This window comes from Hippoglossus hippoglossus, chromosome 16 (assembly GCF_009819705.1).
Source record: "Hippoglossus hippoglossus isolate fHipHip1 chromosome 16, fHipHip1.pri, whole genome shotgun sequence".
In the NCBI taxonomy this organism is placed as follows: domain Eukaryota; kingdom Metazoa; phylum Chordata; class Actinopteri; order Pleuronectiformes; family Pleuronectidae; genus Hippoglossus; species Hippoglossus hippoglossus.
In genome coordinates, this window is record NC_047166.1 from 10,937,607 (window position 1) to 10,962,369 (window position 24,763).

A 24,763-nucleotide genomic window follows, 5' to 3' on the forward strand; every position below is an offset into this window, starting at 1 on the left:
AATGAGGCACATGAGAGATTAAGTGGAAATCTAGGGACCAAACAGCAGCTAGACGACACACCATATGCCCCATGGCCCATTATCCACCACTTCAGTCAAGCTTGCACTAACGTGCACCCCACGGATTTTCAAAAGCTCAGCTTGAGCCAAACAACGAGTAAGTAGAACATTAAGCCTTTTATTTTTGCTCCTCACATCCAAATGAATAAATAGGACATGGAGAGCTGGGTTCTTTGAGAACCGCATGTGCACGTGGATCCACAGAAATTCTGATACACTGCCACCAAACAGTCCCCTTATGAAACCACATTTAAATTCACGATAGATCCAGATTTATATTTGGCTCTGCATTGAGCAATCACAGCCACGTCACGTTAACCCTAACCCACTGAAGAGCATCTGCTGCCGGTTACGTTTCAGAGAGTCATCCCTCTCATCCTGACCTGACATTTGGATGGTGATTTTTTTCGTGGCACGAATAAACAAGTGAATAAACGGCTGCAGGTGGCTGTACTGTATGTGGGCACATGTGCCGAGTGTGTGAAGACACGCACCACAGTCTGACGAACATCTTGTGAGAACACAATATGTCCAAACTGATGGCAACCCTTGGATGAGCTTGTGCGTCAAGTCTCTGACGACAGAAATGATTCAAATAGGGTTGTCATATGTTGTTATTTCCTTCCGTGTCAACAGATATTTTTTATATTTTCGTCACCACAGGCCTGATTTGTAGTTTGAATGGATCCATTGAATGTAGTTTTGCATTTGTAATTGAGGTATTTGACTATATTATTAAAAATAAATGTTTTTATTGTTAGTTAATTGATCAACATTAAAACTACAGGTCTCTTTTACTGTTTCTCACAAACAACAATTACAAAAGTAAACCGTCAACAACAGCAGAAAACAGTAATTAACTCAGCAAGTAAAGTCATGCTCGACATTGAAAATCATTTTTTGATCGAACAATCCTGACTTGAAGACTTCTTACTTGCTTTTACTGGTATTTTCAGTCGTATCACATGGTCTTCATGAGCACGCGCTTGTTCAGTTTACAGTACTGTTACAGTACAGAATACCTTTTTTAAAGAGTTTTTTTGGTAAAATAATAACTTATTTACTGAGGTTTTTACTTTGTTAATGTTTTTCCTAGTGGCAGGGCGACCTTTTGTCTACATTGGGGTCACACTCTGAGCTTTTAAAGGGATGAAAGATACTTTCTGTTCACCAATAACCGGGACAATCAGGACGGACGTCACAGGTGCCAGATACGGCAGCATCCTGCTGACTCCTTCCCACACATGTCACGTGAACAGGAAAAGCAACTTATTGTTGTTGTCGTCGGTGATTCACAAACTCCACAGTAAAGACTGGAGACCGTCAGTCCGGAAATCTCAGGGCAGATAATCCAGTGATTACAGGATAAGAAACGAGGATGTGAGTGGTTAGAAGTAGAGTTAAACCACACAGCTTCAGTACGCTGATTAATCAATTCTAGACTAAATCCATTAGTCTATACGATATACCTGGTCTGACCTCAATAGTGGCTCAAATATACAGCGTGATACAGCGTGATACAGCAGTAATGCATGCATTAAAATATGCACAGTCACAAACAACACAGGCGTTCCTAATAATCAAGTAACATTAAACTCCCCTCGGGCTGACACACGCTTCAAATAAACACGTAAGAAAACACTGTATGTCATGGTGCATCGTACAGTATGTGTATGGGTTGAAGGATTACGTTTTCAATTTACATATTTATTCTGTAGTCTCATGAGTTTTGTTAATGAGTCTTTCATCCAGTGTGTGTTGGATTTCTGCACAGTGTGAATGTACATGTGCACTGAATGCATGTGTATGTCAGACAGAAAGACAGAGTAAATATAACCCTCCCATCTGTCAGGGCTGTACAGATGCTGTCTCAGAAAAGAGAGGATTAGCGCTAAACATAGAGAAGAAGGGGACATGTGATGGGAGGACGAGGGGGGCGGGGGCGGGGGGCGTGGGGGGGGGGAGCCGAGCACTGGCTAACACCAAAAAGCATAAATCTGGGGGCATGTGACAGCGTCAGAGCAGCCGTTCAGAGGGAGGAAGAGACCAAACGGAACGTGATGGGGCCGAGCACATTGCACCCATGTGAGGGATAAGAAAACAGGGAGCAGGGAAATAAAAATTGGGTTGAGATAGAAGGAGAAAATCTCATCAATCTAAAATGTGTTTGGTTTAAAATGTTTCCCTGTGTAGTAAAGTCACAGTCATGTGGTTGGTGGCGTGGAGGCAGAGAATGTGTTGCCATCTCCTTGAATTGGCAAAAAGGTTCTTCTTTACGTTTGTGTCTGTTTTCGTCTCCAGAGATAGAGTCACTGACAACCCAGAAATTCACACCAAAAGGTGAGAGAATTTCGATTTTGCTCAATGAAAAATTAAGAGAATCATCATGTTAGTATAAGTATATATATGTAGTGTTGGGTGGTGCAGTGAAATAGTGGTTCGCACTGTTCCCTCATAGCAGGAAGGTTGCAGGTTCAAATGAAGACAGTACTATGAGTAAAATCATAATTTTCATTGCACTGCCTTTAAACTTCCCAGACTCACAATCTACAAACGCCCAGTTTCAGCTAGGATAGGCTCCAGCTCTCCTGTGACCCCCAAAAGATAAGTGGTAAAGATGATGGACAGCTGGATGGATGGATGATAGATGGATGATAGATGGATGGATTGACTGATTGATGGATGGATGGACGTTTTGGATGGTGTAATGCTCTTCAGGCATTGGAGTTTCTTTCAGTTTTTAGAACATATAATCCAAATTTTAATTTGTTTTGCACGTCAGATGGAGTCATTGCTTTTCACTGGAAGGGAAGCAAAGAGGCCCAAAAAAGGTCTGTTTGCCTTTTCATGGCTGACACGTAGCGAGGAAAAGTTCAGCTGTGTCCAAACTCTCTGTCGTGATGCTTGTGGGCTGTTGACATGTTACTGTTAGTGTTAGTGTGCTGCTCTCAGTGTGACTGTGAAAGAGGGGTGATGTTTGCACACTGTAAGACCAAATACATACAACTATCGCAGCCAAATCATTAATCAAGTAACGTCTTACAAGACAAGTATCGTCTGCAGCGAGGTTTAAGAAGAACAAGGTGTTCACAGTGGAGCTGACAAGCTGAAACTCTGCATCTCTTTCCTTTTCCTTTGATTTTTTTTTTTCAGTGTCTGCCACAGTGGCTGTCAACACTCATAATTATTATTCTTTTCATTAATTTCTGTGTTTCTCCTCTGTGTATTTCAAAGAACTGAACGCTGCCTTTTCCATAAACAAAGACATACCGCTTGTCCAAAAGATTCCAGAACGGTGCACGGTTAAATGAAATGTAAAAGGCAAGAAGAAAAAAAACAACATATTCCTAAAGCAGGTTAAGAGTTGATTTAATATGGAAAAGAAAAAAACAGAAATGTATTTATATGAAAATTCTGTATCACTTTAACCTCAAGGCTTTCACCATGAGGTTTTGTGGGATGGAATGATCAGCATCAGTGATCAGCGATGGAATTGCATCTTTATAACCCGCTGGGATCCCTGCCAAGCGCCAGTGAGAGCTGGGTTTTTTTTACGGCATCAACATAACAAGGAATTATGGGCCCTACATACAAGTGGGGCTTCTTCTAAGACCTTGTAGAGAAAAGAAAGTTTGAAGACTTTGCCTTTGATTCGCGTCCAATGAAAAACATGGAAAAACACCAAAATAAAGAACAGCAGGGATGCTGCGAAAACCGCCGGAGGAAACTGCTGTAGTCCCTCAGTTATATAAATAATACGATGGGAGGTTTTAACTTAAATCAGTCGCTTGTTCAACCACACCTGAGTTTTATCAGCACACAGACTGGAGGACTGAGCAGTTGGCTGAGAAACTTTGGCCTCTGCTGCCACAACGTGACATCGGTGAATCACCTTCTCTGGCTCTCACACACACACACACACACACACACACACACACACACACACACACACACACACTCAAATCGTACACGTCACATGCCCACCACATACGTGAGCACCATGTGTGGACGTGTTGATGCAGTTGCTCCTTATGTTCAGCGCTCTGAGTAGAATATATTATTCAGGTCACATTAATTGCATGAATAATGTTCACGTGGCGGGGAGCGGGTTCTGAAAGCAGGAGCCATAAGGCCGAGTAGGTGGGCTTTTTCCCCGCCTGCCATGCCAGCCACATGCAGGACTCAACACCACACAGAGATGACGGAGGAAGCTAGGGGCAGTGGGTTAGTGAGTCAATGCAGTGGGATCATCTGTTTCATATTGCGGTATTTCTGCTTGTGTATGTCGTTGGGTGTGTTGTAGATGGATGGGTGTAGGGACCTCTGGGAAAGGGGGGTCTTCCAAACTTTCCAGGCCCCAACCCCTAAAGTAAGTGTGCCAGGGACAAAGGACCCCATTGTCCCAGAGGATATGGATTTGAGCCAGTTCGCAAAAAAAATCTCTTTTGTGCATATGTAGTATGGTGCTATGAATGAACCTGCTGCAACTAGTGCTATAGTCAATCTGTCATAACCACTCCCACAGTCAGGAGGCACAGAAGCAAATCACAAGGTTGATGAAACATTTTTATTTGCATGGTTTTATCTTAAAACGAAATACTTATCTTTACTAACAATTATGGCTAAATATGCTATGCTATGTTTAATTGGTTTGAAATTATATTTGATTTATGAAGGGTTCTCGACCCCTCAATTGGGAACCACTGTTGTAAAGTATTTAGATTGTACGTTAGAGTAAATGTACAAATTACAACAACAGGTTTAGCTTAGGCCATTTGTAGCTTCTAATAACACGGCACTCACCAAATCTTTGAAACAACGCGACCAATAGAAGAAGCATGAGCTGTCACATGATCACACAAGTGTAAACCAACATCTATTTCAGTCCCATTTATCAGGAGGAGACCAGACTGTCCAATTTAAACCTCAACCACAGCTGCAGCCTGACTTCTTGGTCCAACTTTGACCTCTTTTACTCACACTTTCAGTTTTTGTGTTGAAACATTGCCCATTTCACCACACGTTGGTTTTTCCTCATTTTTACAACATGTTTCACTTCATTGGGAACAATGCAGTAATAATCAATAAGACAAACAGTGTTTATATAACATTAAAGTGTTCTTTGCTTGTGAGGGTTAGGACTTGGGCTACACCCCTTCTGTTTATTGTAGTTCAAAGTTAATAATACTTTTATTATATGACTGAAGGTTAACTGTGCAGTGGAGACAGTCGGGGTTAATCATAACATCAGACGTCCTTCCAAAGAGACACATTGTGTTTGTTTATGTGTTTTAGACATTGGTAGAAAGAACCTATTGAAAACAGCTTCATATTCACAGGCCAGCCCGTGCATAACGTTGGTTTCTCTCAAAAAACCAAGACAATCAGAGAAGGCACAACTTTTTCTCTCCGGCCTGACTCATGGTGATAAATGAATGCAGACAGACAAACTGCCTTCATTCCACTGACTGGAAGACCTTGAGGTTGAACAGTCATCTGCACTGTTCTCTTTTCACTGTGAGAGAACAGTGTGTCTGTGAGCGTACAGGTCCTTGGTCTTGCTCGGTACAAACTAATTCGCTGCAAACCCGCTCCATGAACCCACCTGCTTACAAGTCCTGCAAATAAACCGTTATATCATAATTCGTTAAAATAGATCTGCATGTTTAATCCCAGCGACTCCAGTTACACAATGGCTGCCGTGGCTGTAACAGATGTACGTGTTGAGATAAAGGATTACAAGGCAGAGCCATCAGGGCGCAGCACCTCGCGCTACAACCAAAGCTGTGAGCGAACAGCGGCACCAAGTGGTCAGCGTCGCCTCCTGCAGCAGGGATTTACAGGGAGGCTGTGATTTATGATTTCACAATTGTGTGTGTGTGCGGCAAAGCAGTGGGCATTTTGTACAATTTGGATTTTCTACGTTAAACATGGGTTGTTCAGAGTTTTGTGAATGTTGATTACATGGATAGAAGTGAAAATAAATGATTCTGACTCTATATGACTGGTAATACGTCAGTCCCTCCAGGGTTGGGTTTGAACCCAGTAAGCCTAATGAGGAATGGCTTCATAAGAAGGGAGGGGCGTTTGAGTTGTTTTCGGAGTTTTAAATCAATATCTGGGAGCTTGAGGTCATCCTAAAGTGAGTCAGGGAGATTCTCGGGAAGTAGGCTTTGGCAAAATAAGGTTTGTTGGGCGGTGTCAGTCACATTATTATTCATCCATAAAAAACAATTTTTTCAAATGTTGTTAATGTCTGAATCACTGGCTGGATCCTGAGCTGGTGATGTGTTTGTCTCCAAATGGAAATGATGATGCTCATTTTTGTATAAAACTGTAGATCAGCAGGATGAGAAGAACAACTGTTTGTCATACATCAATTCATGATGTTCATAAAGAAAACAGCTAATACTCCTGTGCCTGATGGAAAGCCAATGTTTGGACTGGATAAGAAAGATAATCATGTAGATAAACGTATGATATCAAATGTCTGGAAAATATGAAACATTTCATCTTTTCAAATGTCCTAAAGCACTTTGTGACATTGTTAAAAAAAAGGGCTAAAGCTTATTAATATTAAAGCTCACCTTAACACCTCCACATTACTTATTTTTACTTTAATCAAACAGCTTATTTACAATAACAGGTAAAGGAAACCAAGTAATCCTTTGACCTGATGAATATTAAGTAATTTTTCTTAACACAATATCAAGATAGCTGTTATTAGTTGCTCATCAAACAGATGAAGTGACTAGATGTGGACCAGACCATAATGCAGATGTTCAGTAGAGGAGTCGTTTGTGCAGTAGGAACGGTTTGATACATTTATTATAAACTTGTATGTTGTTTTCACTTTAAGAGTCCAACCTTAGCTTATCTGATGAGCTCCATGAAGAGGTGAAATACAAACCTTTAAAGCCATACAGACGTTAAGTGGTTGACATTAAAATAAATGGATTTTGACTAATACTTAAATATATTATAATACTGCTCGGTGAAATACTTTGCTACCGACACCCAGAAGGTATCTTTCATCAACTATCTTTTTGCATCATCTTCCTTGTCTCAATCTCACGTCTATCTGCTGACCTCTATCTGTCCATCTTGTTCCCCGTGCCGGCCTGTCAGTCAGTGGAGTATTTGTAACTCCAGCTTTATGGCAGACCTGTTGCATAAGATCACAGACAATGAGGCTGGCTTCACTGTGACATCAGCGGTGGCTTTATCCCTCCATCAGCCGGTCCAGGCGTGCAGGTACACACACTGCCGGACTGTCCCATTGTCATTCAAATGTTGGGCTGGTGATTGAAGTGCTTATCTCTCCTAATCGGAGCGTGTAAAGGTATTACTGCTGAGGGAGAGCGCGTCGCCCCAGCAGCTTTGATATGGAAAAATCACATCTGTGAGCTCACAAACAACATTATCTACAGAGAACTGAATACCAGGTAAAACCTTCCCTGCAACCCCGCCATCTGTTGTCGTGGATTAGCTCCATGTTTATTGCCTTTTTCCCCCTCAGATGCTCAAAGGCAGACAGAGCAGGGAGGATGCAGGGCAGATTAGAAATAAAGAGCCAAACACACGTCTTGTTAAAAGTAAGATTTGTAAGCTTATTATTTTTGTTATCATGATCATTGTTATAACCTCTGTTATGGTTTGTTCAGTTTACAGTTTATTTTCAAGTTCATTTAAAGTCATTCCAGTCAAAGGTAAACATGATTGTAAATGGTTGTTTCCAACACTATTAAATGCTTTTGTTGTTTTGCCAGACAACAATCAGTCGCACTTGCTCAAACACGCACACACACACACACACAAATGGAAAGAGCAGGAACAAAGAGACCGTTTCTCACTCGCTCGCTCGCTCATTCATTAATTCACGCACATGAACACACACACTGACACCTTATACACACCATGACATACAGCATCTCATGCTAAAGCTCCTGCACACATGACGTTGCCAAATGAACAGAAATTATGTCAGATTCTCCTCCCGGTCAGACGCACACATTCAGATGATGGGCACGCACACGCACACACACTTTCTTGCTCTCGTGTCTAAGTTCTTAAGTGCAACTTCTTGAAGAGTGATTTACCCTCACACACTTCATCCCTTCCCTTTCACACCAGAACCCAAACCTTTCTGACCTCACCCTCCCACCAAGAGCCATACCTACACCTGGACTGGTTCCACACGGTGCTTTAGTCCAACGAACGCAATGATTCTCCAGATCTACAGGATCCTTGTTTGTTTACATAGAAGTAAATTCTTGTTAGGGCAACAACAGTTAATACATTCTTATAAATCTAATGGGCTTTTGCTGCTTGGTTGCACTTGTCACACACGTTGTGGTTTAAACTGTGGATAACTGGATCATTTGACCTGTTTGTGTAAAAATGTTAATGATCACATCCTGGACCAGACCTGTTAACAGGTTCTGATAAAGACGTAGCTTGGTTTTAGATGGTTTTCCTTTGAATATTAGTATTGCAAAAGAAACTGATTGAATAATGATCAAAATTGGTAAAGCAGGCTGAGTAAATACTCCTAAATGTACAAGAAAATTTGCCAAAAAGTTCATGAAACCAAAAAGGCCCTTAGGTAAGAGATCCAGAGTGCAGCCCAGGTTTACGTATGGCTCAACCTACCATTTGTTAAACTCCTCCATCTCCCCCCTTAAGACAACCAATGTTACACCACAACAAACTCAACAGCATAATCATAAAAAAAACATACAAAAAATAATAAAACCACAAAGACAACTGAGCCCACAAAGAAAGCTGAGCTTCAAGTTTGTAAAAATGCTTACATCACATTTCACCTCGGCAGATTTCAAGATATTGGAATTCCATTCTGTGTCCATTGTGACATTTACACGGGTACTTGAACGTCTCACGTGGCGCCGCTGTGGCCTTGTCGGCGAACGGTCGGCTCCCAGGCCATCATCATAATCATCACTCCCATCATTGTTATCAGCTACAATGGTAAGCCATGCCCTACTAGAGTCTATCATTGGCAGGGTAGGGTAACCATGGTGAATAAGGTGCTAGTTGCTATGGAAACGCTATTCTGAAGCAACCGACTGGTAGAGTTGTTTGAAGTTTGAGTTGTCGTACCTTCCCACCAAAGCACTTGGTTTGTATGTATTACTTGTTGCTCTAGTTGTGTTCTGGAATTTTTTTTTTAGCTTTTTTTTTTTTACTATTTTGCATTTTCATATTTAAACGATGTACAGTATGTTGATGTATTTTCAGGCTGTTAGTACCATTTCAAATATTCTCACTCGCTCTCTGACACTCACACGTGGCACACTCCTACATAGGTTTTCTTTTTTTCTCTCAGGCACAAACAGACTCATTCAGTAACAGAAAAAAACTGTTGACACGTGGCAACTGACAAATGAGAAGAGATGAGATGGGCGGAGCACGCTGCTACACCAACATGGACCAGTAGAGAGCTTCTTAATTGTCCTTTGATGCTCATGTGAGTGACAGTTCTTCCTCCTTCGTCCCTCCTCCCTGCTCTTCTTCTTCTTCTCTGAATGACTCGTGGTCGGTTGAGAGGAGGGGCTGTATTGCTGAGATATCCATGGCTGCTCTGTAGCCATCGTGTGCTTTCGTTGGGTTGAGATGACGGAGGACGAACCGAATAAAGAGGGTAAATAAAAGTAACACGACAACTTATAACATCGATACATCCTTGCAGTGTCTGTGTCAATGGCACATTTAAAGTTCCTCCTCCCCTTCTCCCCACCCACCCCCAAAAACGACATTTAAGTGAATGATTAATTGTTGAAAATGCTCTGAATTTCCTCCTGAGCCCCGTCCAGTCCTGCTGCCTTCTAGAGACTGATGGTGAACACAGGATGAGACACGGGGGGGGGGCGAAGATGGCAACTAAAACACTGGTGGTCTGTAGTCCGTGGTGTGTTTGACCTGTCGCCTACTTTGATGCAGGATCAGCGCAGTTTGTCCGCTGGTTCCTTTTTTTATTCCCTCTGTGGACTGGGACAAGTTCCCAGCATCAAGATCAACAACGATAACATCAATGCAAAAAAAGAAAAAGGCAATTTCAGTTCAATTCTACTGAAATCTATTTCATTCAGTTCATATGAGTTCAGTTTTAAGTCTTGCTGCAAGAAACTATGGCAACTAGCCCTAAGGAAGTGTTTTAGCCAATCAGATCCCGGGAAAAATCATCATATGTTGCCTCGACGTACCTTTTTTTTCATTTTTTTTTTCAAATTAGGATTTCAGCCCCGCCCCGCTACAGTTGTATAAATGCTTGTTTGGCGTGCATGATTCAACAAGCTCAGCCTGTGGCCTGTTCTCTCTCACACACACACACACACACACACACACACAGACATACACACACAGACACACACACAGTCTACCAAACCTGCATCTGTGTGCACAGGCTGACTTCAATGCAACATATAGTTCAGTCTGTGACACAGAGCAACCAAAGGTCTTTCAAGTCCACCAAAACCACAGTCCATCAAACACACAGCTGCACAAACACAAACACACACACACACACACGTACAAACACGCACGTACAAACACACAATCACACTTCGATGCTTGAAAACTCTCGTTTCAAAGTCTCGCTCCTCTTTGCCTTCTGCTCTATTTGAAGTATCTTAACTCTCCTCTCCTCTCCTGACCCCCCCGCCCCCCTCCTCTCCCACCCACTGGTACTGTACAGCCTCCCAAGGCTAGTTGGCATGGTGACGCTGATGGGATGGCCGTTGCTAGGAGATGAAGAGGACGGCCAGGAGGAGCATCGTCACGGTGAGGAGAAGGCGATCCCTGGACGGACTGCTTCCACTGACGCTCTTCTCCAGCTTGGGAACGAAAGGGTTAAATTCATCTGGAAATACAGAGAGAAAGCAATGTCTTAGTTTTCATTTATCTGCACCTGATAATTTCTCTACATGTTGATTATACCATGAAAGGGTTTAAATTCAAAAGAGAAGTTTATCTGAGCCACTGATTGTGCTGTAATCGGGTTGCACATCACGGCCGCTTCTAAAACATGACAGAATCTGGTGGAGTGAAACAGCCTGACGGAACAAAAGGCAGCTATCAGCACAGACAGTCTCACTCCCACTGAAATGTGGTTAGTCTGCTCCAAAGACAAGACAACAGCAGTGCCACAGCAGACTGCAGCTGTTATCAGAGAGCTCGCATTGTTCTAATAAAGTGACACATTCCCCCGTCACACACACACACACACACTGCTGCACTTTTACATACACTGTGAATATACTGTAACCCCCCCCCCCCCTCTCCTCCCAATCGAGCTGCATGTGCACCTGGTGGTGTCTTAAAATACTTTGTGGTATCCTGTCACGGGTTAACCACACAGAACATTGAAGTCTACTCCAAAACACAACCCGGCAGACAGTTCGCTGCATGCCTGCACTCATGAGACACGCGTGCGGCCAGACGCACCCTCTGTAGTCACCTGAGTAATGAGACTGGAGACTAGACAGAGGGGCAATTTTCTGTCTGTACAGAAGTCAGCTGAAGTTGATTAGGAACTATACTGATGGCATCCAAGGATGTTCTCAGTGTTTCCACTGAGCACCATGTATAGTGCCACAGTATTTCCAGCTGCTCTGTGGGTCAGACAGCAGAGTAATGACTGGCTGACACCTGGTTTTGGAGATGGCCGCCTCTGGTATGCTCCGCAGGCCGATCTAATGAGGTCTACGCAGCGGCGGCGCTCAGGTTAAATGCTTTGACCGCTCTGTAACCGAGCATGCAGCCGAGGGGTCAGGACGCTGTGCAACTCCGGCACTGACAGACTGAGGAATGTGGTGTTGAGGACACAAACAGCCGACAGCGGGGAATCTCACGCAACTGGTTCTGAAGTGTGGCTCTTCTTAATGTGTCATTACAGACGTACACACCGACACAGGCAGCCCCTCTCTCTTACTAAACTGTCACAGATAAACACATAATTATTAGTGTGAACAAGGGGGATATGGCGCACATTGTGATTATCTGACACGTGCACGTGTGTGTATGAGTGTGTATATAACAGATTTTGGAGCAGGAGCGCAGACTACATCCACCTGATAATTAGGTTCAGACACTCAAATGAATCTGAATGTCATGTTGATAAAAAAACGATAAAAATAAAAACCTGATTAATGTTCTATTTATGTCTATGGAAGATTCTGTCTTTGTGCAGTGTACTGTACCTTTGCACTGAACATAAGGGGCAACAGCATTAGCATATATACACACTCTGCTCATGTATGTGGTGGGCATGTAACATTAGGGCATTTGTGTATTACTGTGTGTGTGTGTGTGTGTGTGTGTGTGTGTGTGTGTGTGTGTGTGTGTGTGTGTGTGTGTGTGTGTGTGTAGGTCAGTAGTCATCAACTTTAGTGGTTTCTGTCTGAGCTCAAATGTAAGAAAAACAATATAATATCTCAAATAGAGAATATAGGTCACTAATATCCAAGATACTATATTTGATGAAAACTGGATCACCTATTAGACACTTAATGAACATAATTATCTTTAATCGTTGTTGACACTCGGTCAGAGAAGTGCTTATTCGACTTTGTGGTAAACCTCCTTAAAGTTATCATTTGTGGTTTTCCCAGATTGGAACGTCCTCATTGAAAGGTCATTGCAGTAAACTAACAGAGACACAGGTTAAAATTAGAAAACTCATATGTGAGCATCTTTCATTAGATGTTTCTAAGATGTTTTCTATGAGCCACAGGGCTGAGTAGTTCTCTTTGTGCCCAGTAAATTGAGTTCAGCATTTAAATCAGTGCAGTGCCTTCGTAAGATAAAGATCAGAGACTGTATATGGAGGCATGACGGCTAATACGTCTCCATCTCCTCCAAGTGGCTGGCTGCAGTACAGGTCATAAACCCCACCTCCTCCATGTTAGTAGATGGGACATGGGCAAAAAAAAAAGTCTTTGTTGGTATATGTCATTTTAGGTAGTTCTTATAACACTGATGTTTGTTCATATTTTCACTTTTTCAATTTTCATTCCAGGATGTTTGGTTTTAATTTGTTATTTGTTACTTGATTGACAGCTGAGACTGACTTGCGATTGGTCAAACACCTGTGTTGACAGGACCTCGCGACTGCAGCTCCATCCCTGATGGCTAATGCACAACCTGTGTGTGGTGTTCGCATCCATTCATTTCTGAATAGTCAGAGGGGGTGTAGATGCGTTGTCCATCTTTTTTATACAGTCTATGATAACAAGCAATTGTCTGAACTTGGTTGGACGAGCACTGGTTGCAACCAAGGACAATTAAATACGAGCTGGTTTTAGATTTCTGACCTGATTTCTAAGATAATCTGCACATTATATCCCCAAAGATCAGCTGAGACAGTGCAGCGTTTGTGTAAGTCATTTTAATTACAGCCTGTGGCAGTAAGCGAATAGATGCAATAGACTGAAGGACATAATTGATAAGATTAAGTTGATTCTGTGATCCATTCTTTTAGCTTCGTAATGAAAATCTGTCACATTTCTCTATTATGATATATGGGGCTTAGAGATCTATTGTGACATCCCTAATAAGCACGAGGAAGACAACTCATTTAAGAGAGATTTATCTATGAGCAATATAGAAATATATAACAAGCAATTAGCACTGTCAGGTATAAATCTTCCTTTAACAGTGATTTAATAGCCTCGTTTAGCAGGTGGTATTTAATTAGCACATGAAAAGTGTGCGTATGTATGATGTGAGGGATCTGTGTTGTCATAAAACTGCAGAAAATACACAGTTTAGTAATAATGTTTACATTTAACAGCACAGGCCTTAAGATGGGATATGTTATACTTACTGAATAAATTATATAAATACACATACAACGCAGCTGTTTCTACAGATGTTGAAAAGACAACAGAGTTCTTGTGTGTGTTCTCCGACTGACACCCAACCTGCTGTTTTGCTGGCAAAGTGCACCCAAAACACAAGATCACTTAAAGGACTGGTAATCGCTACAATAAACCCCATTAAAGGAAAAGCTTCTGATTTCGCCGCTAATGGCCAGAGCGGATCGTCAGATGCGGTAACCTGAGCCAACAGGGTTGGTAAATGAGCATCCTCCCACCAAAAAGCCATCAGTAATCACATGGCTGCACGGGGAGCTGCTAGCGCCATTCCATGTTGTAAATGAGATCTAAATGAAATCTAATACTAGAGGCCGTATTCAGGAGGGAACCACTGTTGAGCTGGAGACACTGATTGAAGGGGGCAGCGGCCAGGAAATAAACTGTGAGCAGTGGAAGGGAAAGAGGGAGAGAGGGAGAGAGAGGACGTGTAGAATATGACTCTGCAACATTGGGCTTAGTTAAACATTTTCAGATGTGGTAATCAGGCAGATTTGAACAGAGCTGTTTTGTACGTCGTCCTGTGGCCGTGCGAACGCGCTGATGTGAATTCTGAATAACAGTAATTAAAACTATGATGTGATGAGTCTAATCGGCGGTCGGGAGGACTGAGAACGAGGGAGGGGAATAGCAAACCGTGGCGCTTCTTTGTTTTCACTTCATTTCACAGCTCCCTGCTGATTTCCTCACTTCCTCCCGCACCACTCGGGTTATCCAATTAATTTAATTGGCAACACAGCACTACAGGTGAAAATGACCCACAGGAGCTGCGGTGATTTGTGCTCGGCTATTGTGTCAGACGCTCGCTAAATATTAACAGTATTTGCATGTATTCTGTTCTCCTTATCTGTTCGAGTGCATTAAATACATCTATTCTTCTGTGGAAATGATCTGTGCTTTTCATGTACCTTGTAATTAGGTGTGTTCTACACGTGATTTGGGTTCAAGTGTATCTTTTATGTTACTATAATGAGCATCCTTTGCTTTTTCCAAGTGTTTCCAAGTATTTGCTGTAGAGGAAGGATAGAGTGAGTGATGAGTATACGTGATGAGAATATGCATCGCTCAGTGATATAGTGGCAAACAAAAGTATGGGAAACTACCTATAAATCGGTTATCACATAAAAAAATCCTCATTAATCAACATTCAAACACAATCTAATTTTGAAATTAAATTATTTCTGTTTTTTAAGAATAGTTGTTTATCACTGTGATAGCACTGATGCAAAAATTATAGCACCTGAACATTTATATTATTTAGAAAAAAAAGAGGTGTTAAAAGTGGCAAAAACTCAATTTCACACATCAAAAGGTGAATAAACTGAGTTTTAGTGGCTTTCCCCTCCACTGCGTTCCTACTTGTGCTCTGGGAGGAAAAATGGAGGATGGGAATTAAAGGGGGGAGGATGAGGAGGGAAAGGAGAAAGGACATGGAGGGAGAGAGAAACGAGATGAAAGAACGATGGAGGGAAGAAAGAAAAAAAGAGTGAGGGGGAGGTAACTCAACAAACTCATAGGACCTGCAGCCATTCGCTGAAGCCAGTGATGAGTTTCCTTATGACAGTTATGAGAACAGACTGATTTACTGCACAAGCACATGCACTCAGGTGTGCACGTGCACTCAGGTGTGCACGTGCACTCAGGTGTGCACGTGCACATGTTTTAACAACAACACTGAGGCAAATTTTTCTGACAGTCTTGGAACAGAGCGTGACACCGTGACAGGATGGTGATTGAGGCCAAGCTAACTGTACATGTTTATTTGTGCTGCTGCACTGCGTTGTCATAACACTGAGAATCAACCACATGATCATCTAAGATCATCCTGTAGTCTGTCACTTATTGATTTACTGTTCAGTTTCTCCCTTAAATCGCTGCCAAATCTCATAAAGATGCAGGCAGAGCAGATTCAGTATGATTATCCTCACGATAGCAGCAGTTGTGTTTTCCGGACGACAGCAACATAAGGACAAACAACAAGCACTTAGCAAGTGATCCCAACAAGGCCCAACAGTCCCCTTCAATTTAATCAAGCTGCACCACATTGCACACACTCGCAAATACCAGTTCCCTAAATGTGCCCGATTTATTTTATCAAGATTTATGATTTTTTTTCCCTGAGAAATCAGCAAAAATGTTGAAAAACAAAAGGTAATGTGAAAGTGAAAAGATCTGGATCCGAACCAGATTTGAACTTGTTTTTTCCCTGACCCATACCACATCCTTCCTGGAAATCCGTTCAGTTGTTGGGGTGAAAACATAACCTCCTTGGTGGAGGAAAACAATTCTGCTGGCCTTGCTCTTGCCTGTCACGCTACGGGCTATCCTGACTACATGATTGGCAATGATGATCGGAGCTGCCTGCAGCCTGAGAGGAGGCTCTGCAGAAACCAGCAGCAAACAAAATCAAATCACAAATCAAAGACAAGGCAGCAAAGGACAGTGATCATGATATAAAGATTTGATGATTGGTTAAAGATGCAAATACATTATTTACCTTTCATGTTGTGTATATTATAGATAAGTGTTATTTTCTGTAGAGTTGAATTTTTTCGACAGGGGATCAATTAAGATAATTATTACTTATCATATTTTATCTGGAGCCATTAAATAATTAATGAATGACCAAATTTAATGTTCCATGGGCATTGGGTGATATTCTCCTTTAATACAATGAATATGGGAACAGAGGCTTAAAACCAATGTGGATTAATCCCCAGCTGAAAACATTCCCTTAACAAATTAACCGTTAGCTCCTTTTTTAATGTTTGATTTAGAAAAAGAAACATTATGTCGCAGATTTAAAAGTTTTACTTTTACTTCATCTTTAGAAGAAACTAATGGGCTTTGGGGCTGTGTGACAAAGACAAGGAGGGGCGGTTGGAGAATTCTTCTGTGAGATTTGTGGATAATAAAACAAAAAGAAAAATGATTTCAATGGGCCAGCTTAAAAATAGTGAATCATTCGATTTCTACGCTTTGAGACGGATGATCTGAACGACAAACACAAGTCTGGCTTTGTTTTTGTGAAATCCAGACGAGCCGGACGGATCCACACTCACTCAAGTTACTCATGTGTGCATAAGTTTAAGTGAGTGTGCGTATGACTCACCAATATCATCAATTTTTAGGCCTGGTCTAAGTGTGTAGTCTGGTTCTGTGGGCTCTGGCTCATCGTCCACGTCAGAGGCTGAAAGAGAGAGAGAGAGAGAGAAATAAGTGAGTGAGACAGAAAAGGAGGGCGGGTGAGGGAGCAAGAGGCTAAAACCATTGCTCCAACCTAAAGGATTTTAATTACATCCAACTTGACATCTTGAACGAGAAACGTGCGAAAGAGCGGAGAGGCAAGGGTGTGAGGGTTCAAAAAAGAAAAGAAAAAAATCCCCCAGAGCGGACAGACTGACAGGCCATAACATCACCAGCAGCTCCGAGAGGAAGAGCGACGGAGAATAAACGAGTAAGCAAGTGAGAGAGGGAGGGGGGAGAGGAGCGAGAGGGAAGGTGAGGGGAGGCAGATCAAACTGAACAGAGGCAGTGTGTGAAAAGGGATAGAGAGCAACGGAGATGGAGGGGTGGCGGGTGAAAGAGGGAGGAGAGGTTAACACTACAGGGCTGTGGAAGTTAAAAGGACCGGACAGGCCAGGGATCAAAGCCTGTGTGTGAGAGATAGTGTGTGTCTGTGTGTGTGTGTGTGTGTGTGTGTGTGTGTGTGTGTGTGTGTGTGTGTCTGGAGTGTGAGAGGGCCAAGAGATTGAAGGATGGCAGGAGTGCGAGCGAGAGGTTAACACTACATATACATAGCCACCCACTGACCGCACACAGGAATAAATGGATTCTGACAGGGAGCGAGGGAGAGAGGGAGCAAGGGAGGGAGGGGAGGAGAGGAGTGACAAGGGCCTTCGGAGCTGGAGCTGCTCCTTTTCTGCCGCTCATGGAAGGAGAGAGAGACAGAACGAAGGGGCGAGGGAGGTTCTGTTGTGTGAGGGAAAATGCTGCAGGGGAATCTCAGCAGGAGTATTAATAGCTCTGCCTCTTTTAGACTGTATTTAGATTGTATATGCATCTGTATGCAGCCGGTGTGTGTAAGTGTGTGTGAGTGGGTTTGTAGGAGCCCCGGTGGTGCCTGACAGATGGGGAGGGCAACGGTTAGAGCGACTGTACCCAGATGGGTGCAAGCGTGGCATTACAGGTCTCTCTCACACACACACACACACACACACACACACACACACACACACACACACACACACACACACACACACACACACACACACACACACACACACACACACACACACACACACACACACACCGAGAGACGTACCCGTGGAGCAGCAGACGTACACTCGTAGTCTCAGGCAGCTGCGGCCGTGGTGATGAGTGGGTGTGGCTGTGAAGCAAAATGCACAATTGAACATCATCATGCTGTATTCATGTGATTGTTCACAGACACAAACGTGACACAAAGAGTCACTTTTTCCCTCTGTCCCAGCCGCAAAACAACACCCGTGACCATGGCGACCAACAGCAGTCACCGCTTTAAGCTCATCAAGTGTTTTAACTGCGATTCCCTTAAATCCTGAGATAGTATTGAACATAGAATACAGGTTGTGAGACTGTGAGAGTGGAGCAAAGGGTTAACTCTGTTCAGATGACACTCGTTTCTCTCTCCCTCGGGGACACTGGACCCTACAACCCAGATGTTGTAGAGTGAACAGTTTGTTCAGTGGTGGGCTTCTCGTGAGCAGCTGTCGAACACGCAGCACAACGCAGACACACACATTCTCAGATTTCCTGGTGAGTGACAGATTTATTCACATGGTGAATCTGAACGTAGATTATATACCAGGCTGAACATATCATAGCCCGACTCATTCTTGATTTTTGAGATGTTGCTGGTATCGATTTTCTTTCAACATAAAACATAATAGTCTTGAAATGGATCCCTCAGTTTTTTGAGAAAAAAAGAAAAATACTGAGCAGGACATTTTCTTTTTAATGTTATTTGAATGTTCTTCAAATCATTGTTAAAAACTCAGCTCTTCCCTTTGGCCTTCTTTTCGAGTGGAGAACCTTTTTATCCAAGCAGATTTTATTTTATTTTATTTGTATGAAATATTTTTATCATTAGTATTGTGATATATTACAGATTGCTGTTTTATGTGCTCTATAATATAGAGTTGACATTGGCTTTAACAGCCTGAGAACACAGTATTTAGGCCACTTAAAGGGAAAATAAATGTGGTTTCGAGAATATCATAGGTTAATAAGGGGCATTTTACAGGGGGCATATCAGACGATCAGCCAATAACAAATGATCTAATCTTTAGGTTAATCAGTACCATGTTATCACAAGGACTCATGGAGGTATCAAGACTTTGAAAAGATTGTGCAAGAAACTGTGCCTGTTCTGAGGAAGGAAAAACACAGGCTTGGGAGGAAATTGCCTCTTTAGCGGAGGAAGAAATGTTTTGTGGTTTGGTTCTCGGTCGACTGCGGTCGTTACATCTGCATGATATTCAAAGGGGTTTCGCAGTTTCTCAGGATTTGGGGTCCAGAAGGAGGAGAACTCAAGATGTCTTTGCTACTTAAAACGTGTTATACCACTTTATTCTCATACTATTATGAAGTTATTTTTTTTCTTCAATGTGAAAGCCTGGCTCTGCAGTGAGCTATCTGCTTCTCTCTGATTGTGGTGCTGCAGAACGACTGCTTGCTGGAGACAGTTCCCATCAAGTGATGTAGGTTAAATGAGTAGATCAGTCATTATACAGTAATTTAATGCAGGAGACATTTGTCTTCAGCATGAAAGATTTGTTTTTTAGTTGCTTTATGAGAAGCTCAGAGTAAATTTTGTATGCGTGTCATACTGGCACATGGCGTAGTGATAATGGATGAGCCCGCCTGACTGCAGGGTGATATGATTAGACGTGAAGCAGCAATTTGTTATCCAGAAATTCCCTCACGACAAACTTTGGTTTATCTGGGTTAAACACATTTAACATTAAATACAATAAACTGTTTAACATACAGAAGATCACAGCTCTAGTCTCAATATCCTCCTTCAAGATCAAGAATATTGTATCGTTATTTTCAGGCAATATTGTATCGTTATTTTCCATTTATGTTCTGGGGACATACATTACAATAGCACATAATATAAATATGTATTGACATGATATTAGCTATTGGTTTGATTCCACTCACAGATGTAATAGTACTCCTGTCCAACATGGAACTCGTAGCCCAGCGAGAAGGCGCTGTAGCGCTGGAACTTCTCCGAAAACTTGATGGGGGCGTGGGGGGCGTGAGGCCGGTTACACTCCCACCTCTTGAAGCCCAGCTGGGGGTCGCAGTTCCTGTAGCCACGGTAACTGACCATGTAGAGGACGTACTGCTCTCCGGTGCCGACCATGCGCTGGCTGTCGTTATAATGAGGGCAGTAGATGTCCAGGTAGTCGTTGACGTTCACCTGCATTGTGTAGCCCTCCCTGCGCAAACTGAAAACACACAAGACAAGGCTGGAATTAATATAATTACAAAGAAGAAGCATATACTTAAGAAATTAAATAAAATACAATTAGAGTGCAACAGTTTCCTTTTCCTTATTAGAATGTAAAAGCAACATCATTACAAAATTCAGTAGGTTGATAGTACTTCACACACGTTTCCAGTTAATTTGTGGTGCTAATATTTTACACACATACACACACACGCACTCTACTCAACAATGTGTTTCAGATTCTTTCTGCTTGAATGTGCACCCAGGGTCAAACAGATATTTGTTTGAGTTTTATCAAGTTATTAATAAAACACAGCAGGTGAGTGTGTGTGTGTGTGTGTGTGTGTGTGTGTGTGTGTGTGTGTGTGTGTGTGTGTGTGTATTTGTGGCTGCAGGGCTGCTGCATGCAGAGAATGCGGAGCTGACTCTTCAGTATGGGCTCAAGGCCCCAGGGCCACAGCTCCTTCGCCTGGTATCAGTGTAGCATTGTCCCCTAACCCCCGCGCTCGTACATCAACCTGAGTGCAACGTTGCGCTCACGTCAGCCGTCAACGTCCTGGCCACGTTTCTCCCTCCGCCAAAGCTCATATATCAGTGTCAGCCCTAAAAAAGACTCGTCCTGACAGGAAGATAAGGTCTGATTCTGTGTCTGCCAGTGCATGTGTGTTTGTATGTGTGTGTGTGTGTGTGTGTGTGTGTGTGTGTGGGTGTATAGTTTGTGTGTGACAAAGTGAAATAGATGCTTTCCTGACATCCAAAAGCCCTCTTTCTCTCCCCATCACGGACACAGGCCCATATCTGTGTGACAGAGACAGGTTGTAGTTGTAAATCATACACACGTCGATGAGCACGTGCGCACACTCACACGCACACACACTCAAATGTTCTAGCGGTGACACCATATCATCACAAGGGGGCAGCAGTGTGTCGCCCTCAGCCTGACGCCCCCCCTCTCCCTCTTTGCCAGTTCTAGGTCATGTCTCCAGGGAGATTATTATTCAATTATTAAATGAAGATCGAAACACTGTTCCCAATGTCTCCCTCTCTCCATCATTTCTCACCACTCTCTTCAAAACCTCTCTTTTTTTTTTCTCCCGGCTCTCCATTTCTCTGCTCACTTTATTTCAGAGCAACATGAACGCAAGATTAATTGTTCAACATCCTTTATTCTCTCTCTCCTCTCCTCCTCCTCTCTCCTCCACTCTCCTCCACTCTCCTCTCATTGCATCATTTACTCGCCTGCAGAGCAGATTTACTTCTCGCCGTCTTGGTGGTAGAAAAACAATTGTAAAAGGCTACGAAGAAACAATGTTTATAGTGAACGCAACAGAGATTGAGAGTGAAAGAAAACGAGGGATGAGTTCCACCAGGGAGTCGTGAATGCAAATAGAGTAGAGGAGCAGACAAGGAAAAGAAGGCGTTTGGAGTTTTTTACGCTACCTAAGAAAAGCACGTTCTCCAAGATGAAGGGATAATGGGGAAAAAGAAAGAGAGAAAAATGAAGGGGAGGGCAACTCTTGAGTAATCTGAAAGCAAATGACTTCTCAAAGATAAAAGCTGGCTCCAGGATTCCCACTGTGCATGTGTCTATTGTATGTGTACGTGTGCACCTGCTTTGGTTTGTGTCTGCGAACAAGCATTTGTGTGTGTGTGTGACATCAAAGCCTGTCACTTTTTTTCCGTCAGGCTTTTATATCTGACAGCGTGACATATTGACGAGGTGTGTCTCTGATAGAGAAATCCAAACACAAAACACAACAAAAGAATGAGTATTCAAAAAATGGGAGTTAAACAGCAAATCCACTCTTGTGTAAAAGTGGAATCAGAATCCTTGACTGTTACGATAATCAATCAAAGCCAACAACATACTGAAGCTTCTGGGCTGTGGAGAATCAGAAAATCAGATGTGTGAGTTGAAGTATTGTTTTTAATCGCAGCTCTGCGGGCTCTTTCGTGACGATGACTTTGCACGTCCAGGAAGTTGCATCAAACCAAATGCTCCTTCATTGCACCTACAGCTTTGCATTAAACTCTGCACAGAGGTTTTTACAGGTAAACGGGGCAGAAACTAAAATAAATCTGTGTTTCAGACAGGCCGTCAAGTCCAACCCTCGGCTGGGCTGTTATTTTGGCCACAGCGCTGTCATGTGACGTCCCCTGGCCCACAGGAACATTTCGCAGGCCTTGTGCAAAAAGACAGAAGTGGCTACAAACTATGGCTCTGGGTATAAGGAAGGGTTTAAACTACAAGTCATGATTTTCATCTGTGCCTGTTGACCAAGTTGTGTTTTTCATGCGTTACATTGTACTGAGAGAAGCCAGAAATAAAATAAACAGAACAGAAAAATGATGCAAATGGATTTATTCACTTTGAGTTAAGAATGAATGGATAGAGAGAAAAACAACTCGGATCAGTTTGACCAAGTGAGATACACAGATTCAAACTGGTGCTTTGTATAATCCAGAGTGTATTTCCCAGTATCAGTGACAACACGGATGAGGAGATTTGAGACTGATCCCTATTTCTACTGTAAATTTAGAATGCATGTGTGAGAGTTAATTCTCATTTGCTGTAAGTCTGAGCTTGTTGTTTTTTAATTTGTTTTACTAGATTGCAAAATTTCTCCTACATATAATACGTTTAAAACACATTATGCAGCTCAATTCAACACCACAGTCTCAACATATTCCAGAAAACTCAACTAATGTGCCAGTCTCAACAAAAACTATTTTCTAATTAATTTAACTTAATTAATTGCACAGATTGCACTGGATTGCATTTCAAGGGAGGGGTGTGTTTTCAGCTCACATGCACGTTTGTATGAATATTACTTCCAACGGTTTTTATGCAAAATATATGAAATCATCTACTAAAAGGAAAAGTGTTTATGTTCATCATTTAAACTGCCTGTTGGGAATGTGAACTTCTCCTTTGTGGAAACTTGGGGTGACAGCTCCTCAAACCAGCTCGATCACAATATTCCTTCAGTGTGTTTCAAGACAAAAGAGGATGCACAACATTCTGTGATTCAAAAATGTATTTGCCAAAGAGAATTTTTCTTTTTTATTCCCCTTTATGATATCGGAGTTAATGCTGCCTGACAATTCAATATAGAAAGCGGGTGGAGCAGCTTATGAGAAGTCACGGCGTGCTGCTGTCCTCTGCTCTCCTCCGACTCCTTCCTTCCCTATTCTGTGGAATTACCACTCATTTCCTCCTTCATAACTGATGCCTGCTTTAGTTGAAGCTGCTGGAAGCCGGAGCTGAGAGATGGAGCGGGACGTTTCATCAGCAACACAACTCCGAGCAGCCGAGCAGCATCTGACCGAGGGCAAGCGAACGCCACGGATCCAGCAGCGGGATGTAGCGCTGGAGCGATGGGAAGAAAAACGATGGGAGGATTTATAGGATGAGATGAGGGGTAGTCAGGGTTAAAAGCTGCAGAGTCGGGCCACCAGGGAGTGGAGGGTGAAAGCGGGTGGGGGGGGGGCTGGGGCAGCGAAGAAGAAGCAACAGCTAAGAGCAAGATCAAAGTGGGCCGGGATCAATGTCACTACTATAAAATCACATCAGAGAGGGCGAGGGAGGGAGAGAGAGCAAGAGACACAGGGAGAGAGTATGTAGCCTATATAAATCAGCTGTATGCAACATAATGCCACAGTTACCCCCCCGCCTCACTATTATCTGGCTGGCCTGTCGGAGCGGCGTCTAAATAAAACACTTTGACAGTAACAGCAATCATTCCTTTAGTTCTCTGTTGGTGAGATGGTGGATTTTGTAAAAGGAGGAGCTGTGACCATGAGCTCAAAAGACTTCGGACGAAGAAGTTACAGAAGTTATAGTTGGTATTGATTTATTCATACTGAAACTACAAAGAGAGCACAATGGTCAACATGCTTACTTCAGCTGCTTTCAGATACATTTTCCTGAAATTATCCGTAAGGGCCCGTGTGTGGCAACGCAAGCGTCCCAGTCAGCTGCTCTGGATATTTTCAGGAGCCCCTCCCCCCCCAGGTAAAACATCCCAGTGAGACTATGTGAGAATAGAGCTGGAAAATTTGCGGAAAATTCACAGCGGGCGAGCGGTGGGCGTTGATGCTTCTAAACCTCAACGGACGTCAAACTAAAAAAAGGTGCCATACACGTGAGAAGCTGACAAAGATCTTGGAAGTACAACCAGATTCAAGAGCTTTTGATGATGTTGTGTTTATTTCTATGTCTAATCGCATAATTTTCGAGTTCAATATTCTTATGTGCAAGAACAAATCGGTAACCACTATTATTTAAAAGTACATATTGGTTTGTTTC

The 24,763-nt window shown here is 42.7% G+C and overlaps 1 protein-coding gene across 1 annotated transcript in view; it reads right to left on the reverse strand.

Annotated features, from left to right (window-relative positions):
- Nucleotides 1–7,649: 7,649 nt before the first annotated feature.
- Nucleotides 7,650–24,763, reverse strand: part of efna3b (ephrin-A3b) — a 59,629-nt gene continuing 42,515 nt past the window's right edge. Inside the window, exons 3-6 of the mRNA XM_034611679.1 lie at nt 20,160–20,452; nt 18,277–18,342; nt 17,065–17,142; nt 7,650–10,939 (exon numbers count right to left, since the gene is read on the reverse strand). Coding sequence (XP_034467570.1) covers nt 10,821–10,939; nt 17,065–17,142; nt 18,277–18,342; nt 20,160–20,452 — 556 coding nt within the window. The 3' untranslated portion in view covers nt 7,650–10,820. The remainder of the gene's footprint in view (nt 10,940–17,064; nt 17,143–18,276; nt 18,343–20,159; nt 20,453–24,763) is intronic.